At 28.6% G+C, this 11,833-nt stretch overlaps 3 protein-coding genes across 8 annotated transcripts; all 3 read left to right on the top strand.

Annotated features, from left to right (window-relative positions):
* Window positions 1-51: 51 nt before the first annotated feature.
* Window positions 52-9,092, top strand: cnk (connector enhancer of ksr). Of its 3 annotated transcripts, XM_012288898.2 has the most exons (12): window positions 52-263; window positions 694-1,283; window positions 1,508-1,618; window positions 1,679-1,929; window positions 2,016-4,240; window positions 4,327-4,456; window positions 4,529-5,026; window positions 5,092-5,235; window positions 5,644-6,365; window positions 6,442-6,843; window positions 6,913-7,136; window positions 7,209-9,092. In XM_012288898.2, exons 1-12 carry the CDS (start codon window positions 206-208, stop codon window positions 7,407-7,409), a joined length of 5,556 nt encoding a protein of 1,851 aa, XP_012144288.1. In that variant the 5' UTR covers window positions 52-205; the 3' UTR covers window positions 7,410-9,092. The 3 variants fall into 3 exon arrangements, with proteins under 3 accessions (XP_012144288.1, XP_012144291.1, XP_012144290.1); XM_012288901.2 differs by lacking the exon at window positions 694-1,283; XM_012288900.2 differs by lacking the exon at window positions 7,209-9,092 and having other exon boundaries at window positions 6,894-7,029.
* A 144-nt stretch (window positions 9,093-9,236) lies between these two features.
* On the top strand, window positions 9,237-10,539 carry LOC100882704 (uncharacterized). Of its 3 annotated transcripts, none has more exons than XM_003704823.3 (3): window positions 9,237-9,394; window positions 9,618-9,801; window positions 9,883-10,539. In XM_003704823.3, the coding sequence occupies exons 2-3, from the start codon at window positions 9,623-9,625 to the stop codon at window positions 10,184-10,186; spliced, it is 483 nt and encodes a 160-aa protein (XP_003704871.1). In that variant the 5' UTR covers window positions 9,237-9,394; window positions 9,618-9,622; the 3' UTR covers window positions 10,187-10,539. The 3 variants fall into 3 exon arrangements, with proteins under 3 accessions (XP_003704871.1, XP_012144287.1, XP_076396037.1); XM_012288897.2 differs by having other exon boundaries at window positions 9,250-9,394; window positions 9,577-9,801; XM_076539922.1 differs by lacking the exon at window positions 9,237-9,394 and adding an exon at window positions 9,422-9,549.
* LOC143265803 (uncharacterized) lies at window positions 10,536-11,819 on the top strand. Of its 2 annotated transcripts, none has more exons than XM_076539915.1 (3): window positions 10,536-10,767; window positions 10,849-10,908; window positions 10,987-11,819. In XM_076539915.1, the coding sequence occupies exons 1-3, from the start codon at window positions 10,692-10,694 to the stop codon at window positions 11,670-11,672; spliced, it is 822 nt and encodes a 273-aa protein (XP_076396030.1). In that variant the 5' UTR covers window positions 10,536-10,691; the 3' UTR covers window positions 11,673-11,819. The 2 variants fall into 2 exon arrangements, with proteins under 2 accessions (XP_076396030.1, XP_076396029.1); XM_076539914.1 differs by having other exon boundaries at window positions 10,984-11,819.
* The last annotated feature ends 14 nt before the right edge of the window (window positions 11,820-11,833 follow it).

Here is an 11,833-nt window from a genome sequence, read left to right as displayed (position 1 = left end):
AGTTATGTAAAGTTGGTAGTGTATAAACGATGAAAGCGCAGCGTAACGCGATTATTTTGAACTATTATATGATGTAGTACCATTCATACAGTCAGTTATTGTTGAATCAAGTATTTAGCAGTTATCGATGGGGCAAGTTGGAAATTAGAACAATCGAGGACAAATAAAATCTTCAACATTTTGTGAATTAGTACATGATCGGGTCATGGCGTATGTTAATGTGGCTGAATGGAAAACTGATCAAGTGTGCGAATGGCTAAAAGGTGCGAAAAATTTTATTTTCCGTAAATTAGTTTATTTTGCAATATATTTTAAGAAATTAGTGAATTTTGTTATTTACATGAATATATAATTGTAATTTGCATGGGAAAAGTTCACTGTATACATCCACACCCCTCTCTTGTTCCTTTCAATTAATCGTTTCATTAGTATCATAAATAATGATTAAATCGTAAATGATATATCATTTCAAAACCATTCTTAATTATATTTGGCCTAATTCCTTTTAAAAAACATGTTATTACAATGATTTTATTTATATCTGTGACTTTTTATTTTCCTTATCTTTTTCACTATTTGTTTACATGCATTGTTTTAAAAAACGAATTCATTCTTACAATTCATTATATTATGAAATATTTGAACATATCAAAGCATTAAAATATTTTTAATCATTTATAATTTTTATTATAGGTTTGGATAATTCAGTACTTCCTTATGTACATAGTTTTATGAATCACAGTGTTAATGGACAACAACTATTAAATCTAAGACCAGAAGATCTAGAACATCTTGGAGTGTTAAAACTGGGCCACCAAGAAATTATTCTTGAAGCTGTAGAATATTTAAGGAATTTTCATTATGAACTTGATCGTGAAAATTTACAGTTATTGGCATTACGATTATCTTGTCAGGCACACAGTTTACAAAATGAATTATCCCGTCAGACAGATTCTAAGCCTGTTACCACTCAAACATTGTCTGATGTAGCATCTGTTATAATGGCTGTAAAACCATTAGTAAGATGGCTTGATCGTCCTCCTTTTAGTGGCCAGTTAGAATATAATGACAAAAAAGCTGAATTAATGAAATTGGCTTTAGAAATGGCTACATGTGCACAAAGAGACAGATTTGCAGAAAAACCAATAGAAGAGATTAGAACGATTTGTGGTCAGTTAGCAAAATTGGCAGATTATATAATACAGGATATTACTGATCCTATGATATTGCAACCTGCTAGTTTAGATCTAGCAACATTAAAAAAGAAACCTGGAGATGATTTAGTAAGTATTAAACTGATTTAAAACACTATTTGACATAAATTATGGAATGCTATATTTTATAATCATTGTGGAAGTATCTACATCCTGCTACATCCTCTGAAGATAATACTGTAATCATCAGTTCCACACAACTTTAATTTCCTGTTTAGATAATTAAGTCTCAATAACATGTAGTAAAATTACTATGAGAGAAAGTAAAAATTTCTTTATTTTTGCTTTTTTAGGGATTTTATATTTTGCCATCCTTTCATGGAGCCCATCAAATTGCTGAAATTAAATTTGGGTCAGCTGCACATCAATGTGGTAAAATGGAAGAAGGGGATGAAATTGTTCAGGTATTTTTTTTGCTTTTCTATTTTAGGTTTGCTTGTTAATAATTCAAACAAATTTTGTAGGTTAATTACCAAACTGTGGTTGGTTGGGAACGAAAAAATCTCTTAGAATTATTTCGTGAAAGTCCAGCAGAAGTATTATTAACTTTGAAACGCAGACCAAGACATACAAAAGTATATGGTCAGATTTACATAAAACCATATAGACTTCCAAGCAATAAAAAAACAACTTATACAACCCGATGGCAGCACAATCTCCCATCACCAAGGCCAGAATTATTAACCATACCAGATTTTACAATGCCATTACCAAGGTATTTATTATATGTACATATGTATTATAAGGAATTTATTATACATAAAAAAACAAATAATTCAATTTGATTTTACAATCATTCAGGCCAAAGAATCCCAGTCCAGAACCTGCAAGTATTTTAGACACTGTCAATATATTAGATACAATGATTATAGATAGTAGTGATTCAGACAGCGAAACAGAACCACCTTTATCCATTCGATTGTATTCAACGAAGCCAAGAAATTCAGTTCAAAGACGTGCTACTATAACTGGTGCTAGTCCTACTACTAAGCATGGAATTGATATTGAACAATTCTGGAAAGAGTTAAAGCAGGAACACAGTACAACTTCTCAGTTACGAGATAAAGCAGCTTCTTGTGCTCATGGTTTAGATAATGTACCATCTAATATTCGACCACAAACATGTATAAGTATAGAACAATGTAAAAGAAAAAAAAGAAATGATGGGCAAACTGATGATAAAAAAGTACAGTTTCAAGACAAATCTCTTAAATCTGATGTTCTTCAAATAGAGAATACTATGCATGAAACAAAAAATGAATGTAAAACTGTTCAGAATTGTGAAGACATGTTAACTATTAGTAACAAAAATAGTCTTAGCCAAATTTCTCAGACATCTGTTAATGTTACCACTAATGATAATTTCAGTGATACGAGTGTGCCTTTAGATGAATGCAACAACTTTATTACAAATAAAAATAGTAATAATAAAAATACACTTAGCAGTAAAGAATCTAATATATGTAGTAGTAAAGAGCGGGGAAGATTAGATAAAAGTTATAGCACACCAGCATATGATTCAATAGACAGTGATAATGTAGAAGATAGGAAAAAATTATTTTGTACTCTAGAACCATCTGTGAACAATACAAGTAATATAAGCAATGTATTAGCAACCAAGACTGATAATCATTCGACTTTCGTAAATTGTGGAAATCAAAAGAAGCTAAAAGATAGTGGTGATCAAAAACAAAGTACTCAAGAAAAGCTTTATAGTAATAGAATTGAAAAAGTGACTGATCCTGTTAGACATAATATACAAGATAATGTAGAGAAGCAATTTTTGGAAATATCTCAAAATTTAGATTCACGTAAAATTACAGTATCTAAGATAACTGATATAAATCACAAAAACAATATAGAAAATAACCAAAGCAATAATGACTATCTTATTAATGACCTAAATAAATGTGATAAAAAAAATGTAATGAACAATTTTAATTCTGAATTGGAAGATGTATCAAAGACATGTATCACACAAAATGTCGTAAATGATACAATTTCAAGTCATGAAAAAAATGAAAATAAATTGGAATTAGCAGATAGTAATGTGCAAAATAATAATGAAAATAATTCGAATTCAAAGAAATTTCGAAAAATTCTTCAAACATTTAATTATACTTCGGTAGAACATACAAAGTCAATGGAGAAACAATCTAATATAACAGCAAATGATTTAAATTCTACCGAGGATGATATTCAGAGTATTGCTCAGAATATTTCTCAAATTCAAATTTTTCAGAAAATAAAAAATGACAATACAGAAGCTGATGATTTAATTAATCAACGAAAATGCAATACAGGAAGTGCAGTACAACATTGTAAATCTTCAGAGGTAACAAAAATAGAATCTAGCAAGATGTTAGAAACTAAACTTCATTTAATACCACCAGATCCTCCACCACGTAAATACTTTTCAAAGTTAACAGATGGATCTATAGAGAATACTTCAAAAGCATTTGAGGATCAAGAAAAATATACTACATCCGAAAGATCCAATACCAGAAAAGATATAAAAAAAACGGAATTCTCTACAGAAAATCATACAAAGAGTAATGTAGATCATCAAGAAAGACAAGATTATTTTGAGGCTTATAATCATTATACGACTAAATCAATAGAATTTATCGACGAGTCGAATAATTTGAGTAATGATCACAGACCTAGTTCAAGCATAGATCCTTTATACACGGAATGCAATGACAAGCAAATAAAAGAAAATAAATCTGGCTGTAATATTTATGAATCTATTGCTGATAAGTCTGCTTATATTAGCTCACCAATAGAATGTCATAATTTTGAAACATGTTCACAAAATAGGGATTCTCCAGATGGTTCATGTTCTTCGAAGCAATCACAATTTCCAGAACATAAATCTAAAGTATCTGACAAAGAAAGAAGCTTTGAAAAGGGTGTAGTTAACAAAGCTATGATGGTAGCTAGAAGTATTGGACTGCATGGAAGTTTAAACAAATCGTCCAGCAATAGTCCTAGAAGTAATCGGAAACGAAGTGTTTTACTTGCAAGTAAGGAACTAGCACATAAGAATTATACCAATATTCATAAAACCTTGTATTTGTTAATACTGATTTATGTATTATTTTTTAATTAGGAAAAAGGAATATTTCTGTTAAAGATATAGGAACAAGTGATTTAGAGGGTTGGTTAACATACCGCACAAGAGGTGCGGGTGGTGCTTGGGCTAAAGCTTGGTTTGTCCTAAAATGTTCCTCCTTATACAGGTTTGTCATATGAATTTTAACATTAGTATATTTATGTTATAAATATTTGTTTAATTGCATTTATGTTTATAGGTTTAAGGGCCAGAATAGCTTGAAAGCAGATTGTCTTATAGCTTTAACAGGATTCACCGTGTCACGAGCTGCTGAAGTAAAATCGAGAAGATATGCATTCAAAGTTTATTATACAGGAACGGTATTCTACTTTGCTGCAGATACGGAAGATTCTCTTGCTATGTGGTTAGAAGCAATTAACAAAGCAACTTTAGGTGCGGATGGGCACAGTCGAAATAGCGCCCTTTTCAGCGAAACAGATGAGAGCGATGGCGAACAAAAAAGTAAAGCAAAAAATGTGCAGACGCCAGAATATAAACCAAATTTTGAAAAATCGTTTGGATCATTAAAAAAAGTTGTTCGAAAAGATTCTACTGTATACAAGGATCATGAAATCAGTGGTGCTAGTTTAGATAGAAAATATTTAAAATTTCTTGGTACCAGGAATCATAATGTACCTGTTCCAACAGCACAATTTAGGAGTTATAGAAGGGTGCTTCCGACATCTACATCTAATAAGTAAATTTATTTAGTATAAAATATTTCGTTTAAAATAAGGATATAATATAAATTTTATTTTTCAGAAAGCAAGATTCTGTTCCAAATTCACCTGACTTACAAATGACAATTGCGGGAAGCACATTTTATGGATTATGTTCATCTCATAGCGCTACTGACATGTCAAGTAATACTCAAGATATGGGTGATTACAGACGTACAACAGACAGGTAACAGTTTATATTGCATGTTGTAAAGCTAACATTAATTTTATTGTTTTAATTTTAAGTTGTTATCAATTCGTTTTTATCATTTTGTTCTTTTTATATTGAACGTAAAAGTAAATTCCTGATCTTAAAACGCACGAAAAAAGGAACAGTTGCAATAAAAAATATTGTTATACATTTCATTTTACAATAAACTAATAAACGTAAAATGCTGATTAAATTTATTTTATATGTTTTTATATTTTGTGCATGTTTTCTCCTTATTCTAACTATTGTCCTATACTCTACCCTTAATTGATTTTAAAATACATGTTAATTATGTACAAGGAACAGTACATCTTATGCATTTTATAATTTTTTTTTCTATTATATTAAATGTAATAAAATAGTGAAATAGTATTTAATGCTTAGGTGTCTTAGTAACAGAAGTAGAAGACCAGATGACCTTCAAGGTTTTATTACATTAGAAGAATTTATGTTATCGCAACAAGAAGATCAAAGACAAATGTCAAGAAATAGATCTATGTCACCACGAGTGACACCTTTAAGTAGTGATCACATTCACATTCAGCATAGAAATTTTTATGACAATGAAACAGGTAATGAACAGTCCAAAGTTGCTACTGATGCCGTGTTCAATAATGATACCGTATATTCCCGGAGTAAAAACAACGATGAAACAGTAAATAATACTGCTGTATATGGTTACTCACGGAATGCTGATAACGCCCATAGTCGACAGTCTAGTGGAAATTTCGATTCGGAAAGAAATACAGGGGAAGCATTAAAATCTCAAATTCACAAAAAATCAAATGAGTTTGGTTGTACTAACAAGAAGAAAACAGTAGATAGATTAAATTCTCCACAAATAAAACCTTGTAATTCATATCATTGTAAGACCGCAAATGAACAAAAGCAGTCAACTTCATTGTGTCATACTAAATCAGATGTTGAAAAATCTAATAGACAAGTAAGCATTGCTTACGATTATAATACAAATGCTTATGCAAGTCAAATACAGTCTTCAAGTAATCATGACATTTCTAGACCTTATGAATATCATTCATCTAAAAATATTAGTAATTTAGTAGAGGATATTAAGTCAATACCAAAACGACTTATTCGAAATGAAGGTAAATTTATATTTATTATAATTGATGTAATAATCCCAAAATATAATAGAACTAAGGTAATCCTTTGTCTTTTTAGGTTCTTCTGGGTCTAACAATGATCTTACGGTTCACGCTTCCTACGATACTTTACAGCGTACAAAAAAAGAAGCATCTGTTAGTCGTAAAGGAAGTTTTAACTTAACCAATCGTCGTGAACATGTTTCATCAGATAAGCATTGGTTAGATTCTTTACGACGCTTTGATAAGAAAGATGTAGATTACGACAAAACCCGCTTAAAAAATGTAGCGCAGTATCAACCACCTCCTATACCGACTTCGCCATTTGAACAAGAGGGGATGACCGCTGCATTTGAAATGCATTTGGATAAAGGTGAACAGGTTCAAAAACCAAATCGCTTGAAAAATTTATTCGGAACCAAATGTCAACAAAAACCATCCACGCTCGATTTGCCTAAGGAGACGCAGAAAACTTTATTAGGTAAATGTTGAATATGTAAATTAAGAATATTAACTATATTTTACATTAAGATTTATGAAATTTGAATAGGTTCGCCAAGATTACATAGAGCACTATTTCGAGAAAAATGTTATAATCAATCACGATTATCCAGTCGATCTAGTAGTAGCCAAAGTCCTGGCGATAGTGGAGTTGGTCAATCAGTCAGTTCGTTCACTGGAAATAGTACTCATACTCCCAATCAAAGTTTTAGCACTGCTAGTGATTGGAGTCCAGATGTACCATCGCCGTCTACTCCAAATTTATCGTCGAAAGTATGTCTCCCAGAATAACATTAAACATTACATTATAATATTAAATATATTTAAAAATGAAATTATTTTTAGACTGGTACAAATCATCCTTTATATCAGAAAGGAAATACATCTGCAAGCAGAAATTCGGCAATTCCTCCAACATTACCTTATATACCACCACCGGATTATCCTGGTCTTGAATATCCACCTGTATTCGAACCTGGTACTTATTCTCTGTTGGATGCTTCGTTATTACGCAATCGTAATAAAAGTAGTCGAGACGCTCATTAACCAATGACGTAATGTAGTTTGTTGATCGACAGTGCAGTCTCGCTATATGGCCTTTTCTATGACTTGTGAGACGAATTGTTCACATAAATTTTCGGGCTTGTTTCACTTGTATCATCCCCTCCACAGGCATATAGCGAAACTTCACTGTACATGATAACCAAAGATATAAATTTTGTTTCGTTATTAATTAATCAGGTATTTTGTAAAAAATCTAAGGACTACTAGTATTTTTTGATAAAGTATTGGAATTTTACCGTCCATTTTATAATAATTCGAAAATTATCAAGGTGTTTTTATATAGTAAAAAATGAACCTGAACTATCCACTCAAAATGGTATGAATAAAAAACATTGAGTGGACGACTGAAATTGATAAGATATATCATTGCCTTTATACGTAATATAAAAATGTTATTCGTATCAAATTTAAGAGAATTCCATTTTGTTAATATCATTGTTTATAATTATTGTTAGTATAAATGAGTAATCGAGAACGTTTTATTATAGCGAAAATATCTTAAGAAATATTAGCTAAGTAAATATTTCTTGTAAATTAATTATAAAACCGTACATTTAATCGTCTAAGAATGTTATAAGCCTGTTCTCTTTTTACTTAAAACGCTACAATAAGGATATATTGGTACGTTGCTTAATGGACAGATTTTTAAAGATTACATAAGTAAGAAAGTATCAACTATTTGCAATAATAATATAAAAGTCAATTCGTGTGTGTAGTAATACCTGTAAAAGTTTATGTTTATTTTAAACTTTGACATTAAATAGTTTCTTTTTATTACCATAGCTATATGTAGGAAGTCCTATCAACAAATAATTCTAAAAATGAAAGTGTCCTTAACAGTGAATGAAATATAGAAACAATATAAGTTGCATTTTTACAAGTTTAATAAATGAATATTGCATTATATTTGTTTAAATATATGTGTACACATACTTTTATAGCAACACAATGATGTGTAAAGTGCCTACATATCTCTGTTATATAATTTTTGTATATAATTCAATTTGTATTTTAATGAGTATGTATCTTGCGATGCATGATTTTGGTCATAATTTGTGCTCAAGAAATTTTTGGAAAGTGTTATCTGTAGAGCTGAAAGTATTAAAATTATAAATTATGTATTTTCTGTACTTTTACAATAGTCCGCATATACATACATACATATATATAAATTTTTTAATTCTCTTAATTTGCGAATTTTTTAAACATATATAATTATATAACATGTATATATATATTAAAATATATTACAAAATATTTATATGTAATAAAGGTCTGGCTATGAATTTTACAAACTACAGTGTAGTCTTGATATATGGCTCCTTTTTTATAGCCTGTTTAGATAACTTTATTTTACATTCACTATCACGCATGCAAAAAATGTTAGTAACTCTGAATTTACACATTTTTACGATCAAGTGTTGCATAAGATTTCAAATTGTATGACCCTATCCCGATTTTTCTACTAAATTACAACTCTATATAAGGCCATATAACAAGACACTATTATATGTATAATTTACGTTAAAAAATGAATAAGCACACATTGCAATTTTATATTATATGAGTATATCTATTAATAGCATTATATAAATAAATTATTTAATAATTTTGTAATATGTACAACAATAATTTTGAATATATAATATGTTTGTTATAAAATTATCTTTCTGGCTGATGTGTACTAATTTTTACCTTTTATTTGTAATTTAAATTTGAATACATATCGATTTAGAAATAGAGTTATATCGATAATCAAAAATCGAAAACAAACAAAATATAGAGATAAAATCCCTACTCTTTGGTCGGAACTATCGAAACTGTTCTGCTTTCATACGTAAACGAAGATTTTCTGGAAGTGTTTTTAAACTGATGTAAACTACTGTTACTTGATGTGCTGTGCGATTTATCGCAATTAATAAATATTAAAAAGAAGGGATAATAATACGATTAGTGACAAAAATAAGGTTAGAGAATAATTAATAATAATGTAAACTGTAATAATATTGGTTAATAACGTTTTAAAGATTTGGATACACGTATAGAGAAAAATAGAATATCGATGCAAACCGTTATAAAGTGAATAAACAATTGAAATAAATTTGTTTTAACTTTTGTTAAGGTTATTAAAATTTATTTATATTTATAGTGGGCACGTGTATATACGTATATATTTCATATATTTTATAGATACAATGCAAAACACATCAGATCCAATTGATTTTATTGACCTGACTGTAGACTCACCAAGAGATAATCATTTAAAAGTACGAAACAAAAATGCTGAAAATATATGTAATAATAACAGCGCAACAAAATCACGAAGGCGTAAATTAAGTAAACGACAGACAGCACAACTGTATGATTCTGTAATGTATGTTTGGATTTATTACTATACTGGAGTATTATTCAACAAAACAATAAATTTATTTAACTATTGAATTTTTTGTTCTAGAGAGATATCAGTTGAAAGTTCATGTAAAGATGTGGAAGCAATGGAAATCATAGATCTAGATAATATTGCCCCATCGGAGCAAAATGGAATATATTATCTTAACGACTCCACTCAGGGAAACACAATTATGTTAACTTGCCCAATCTGTTTTGAGCAGTTATCCTCTAAAATGAAACCTATGTCTACTCGTTGTGGACATATATTTTGTGCACAATGTTTAGAGCAAGCATTACGTGCATCTAAAAAGTGTCCAACTTGTAAAAGAGCTGTCAAATTCCAAGCATGTACTCGTTTATATTTTTAGTTTGGTTTATTTACTTAATTTTCCAATTTTTTATACATATGTAATTATTTTAAACATTCAGTCCACTGGCTTAAGTTAATTAGTACTCGTGTTAAGTATATAAATTATTTGAATAAAGAAAGAATTATATTTTCCAGAAGAATTAAAGTCATTTCAATACACAATATTTATCTGAAATTATTCAGTTCTAATAATTTTCAAATTTTACATTTTGACATGTGTCTCCTAAGGTTTCTTTATATTTCATTTGTAATAATATAAGATTTATTAATATATATTTAATCTGTAAAGTGACTAGTTTAAATTTTTGAACTAAAGTAATTCAAATATATCAGTTATTTTGCTATAACATACATTTAGTGTTTATGTTTCACCCTTACCTTAATATGTCCTTAAAATGTCCTTAGTGTATTTAGAATATTGCAGAAAGTGATATCTCTTGGATACCTCTATTAATAAAGTTTATTCATATAATTATATATTTTAATTCCATTGTAATTTAAAAATGTTTAAGAAAAAGAAAGCAAAAAATGAGAATAGTATGTCATATTTCATTGGAGGTACTGCAGTGGGGATGGCTGGTATGGATTATGTCAATTATTGTCATAGATATCATGTTTCATATTGAATTTATGTCATACATTTATTATTTATATTTATAGCTGGTTTATTAGTTGGAAAAGTACTTTCAAATATTCCAATTTTAAGAACTCAAAATTTTGGTAGGTTTATCTTAACACTGTAAATTAAGTAAAAAATATTAGTTTATTGTTTATGTATCTTATTAATTTTTATAGCAGTTGAAAATTCTGTTAATGAAAGTGCAAATAATTATAAAAAAAATGTTCCTGAATATAAAACTGAGAACTATGAAGGAAATCCAAAACCTACAGCAATGAACAGTGACTTAAAAAATAACATTAATGACCTAACTGTAAAGAAAAAATATGATAAAAATGTATTAATATCATCTTACAATAATAGTAATAATCGCACATTACATAACATTAGTATAGAAGATAATAGAAAATATAATTTAGCTAGTGAGATATTGGAAGGCAGTAAAGAAGAAAAGAAATGTAATATTTATGAACCTCTTGAATCTAATAATATAAGAAAAGAATTGTCTAATTCAAAAGAGAATATAGACAATAAACATTTATTAGGAGCTGTAAATATTAAAAATTCAAATGGAGAAAATACGTTGAAAGAAGTAAACGTTTATAAAGGTATAGAATTATTAGAAACATTTGATAATGATAATACCATTTATAAGAATCTACCAAATGTAAAAAGTTCTATGGTTCATTTAAATATATTACCAAATTACATAGGAAATGCCAGTAGTATGGCTACATGTAATGATACACTTTTACAATTTGAAGACGAAGAAGAAAATAAAATTTTTAATTTTACATCTTTTGATGAATTTAATGAAAATGATTTAATTTCATCTACGAAAGAAATTAATTCAGATGATATTTAGAAAGTTAAATAAATAATTATTACTATAAAATTAAGGATTGATATAAACATAAGTATTGTTATATTTCCTTGTATTATCATATTAAACTTATAATACAGAAGGAATATGTAAATAATGAAGTCAATAAATTATTTAATGCAATTATAAGCTGTATGCATTAC

Source organism: Megachile rotundata, chromosome 14 (genome assembly GCF_050947335.1).
Source record: "Megachile rotundata isolate GNS110a chromosome 14, iyMegRotu1, whole genome shotgun sequence".
Classification (NCBI taxonomy): domain Eukaryota; kingdom Metazoa; phylum Arthropoda; class Insecta; order Hymenoptera; family Megachilidae; genus Megachile; species Megachile rotundata.
This window is presented reverse-complemented; position numbering and strand designations above follow the sequence as displayed.

Coding starts and splice junctions, on each gene's coding strand:
- cnk (XM_012288898.2), top strand. CDS start 206: ATGGCGTATGTTAATGTGGCTGAATGGAAAACTGATCAAGTGTGCGAA. Junction 264..693: donor AGTGTGCGAATGGCTAAAAG/GTGCGAAAAATT, acceptor TTTTTATTATAG/GTTTGGATAATTCAGTACTT. Junction 4,241..4,326: donor ACGAAGTGTTTTACTTGCAA/GTAAGGAACTAG, acceptor TTTTTTAATTAG/GAAAAAGGAATATTTCTGTT.
- LOC100882704 (XM_003704823.3), top strand. CDS start 9,623: ATGCAAAACACATCAGATCCAATTGATTTTATTGACCTGACTGTAGAC. Junction 9,802..9,882: donor CAACTGTATGATTCTGTAAT/GTATGTTTGGAT, acceptor TTTTTGTTCTAG/AGAGATATCAGTTGAAAGTT.
- LOC143265803 (XM_076539914.1), top strand. CDS start 10,692: ATGTTTAAGAAAAAGAAAGCAAAAAATGAGAATAGTATGTCATATTTC. Junction 10,768..10,848: donor TACTGCAGTGGGGATGGCTG/GTATGGATTATG, acceptor TTATATTTATAG/CTGGTTTATTAGTTGGAAAA. Junction 10,909..10,983: donor TTTAAGAACTCAAAATTTTG/GTAGGTTTATCT, acceptor TAATTTTTATAG/CAGTTGAAAATTCTGTTAAT.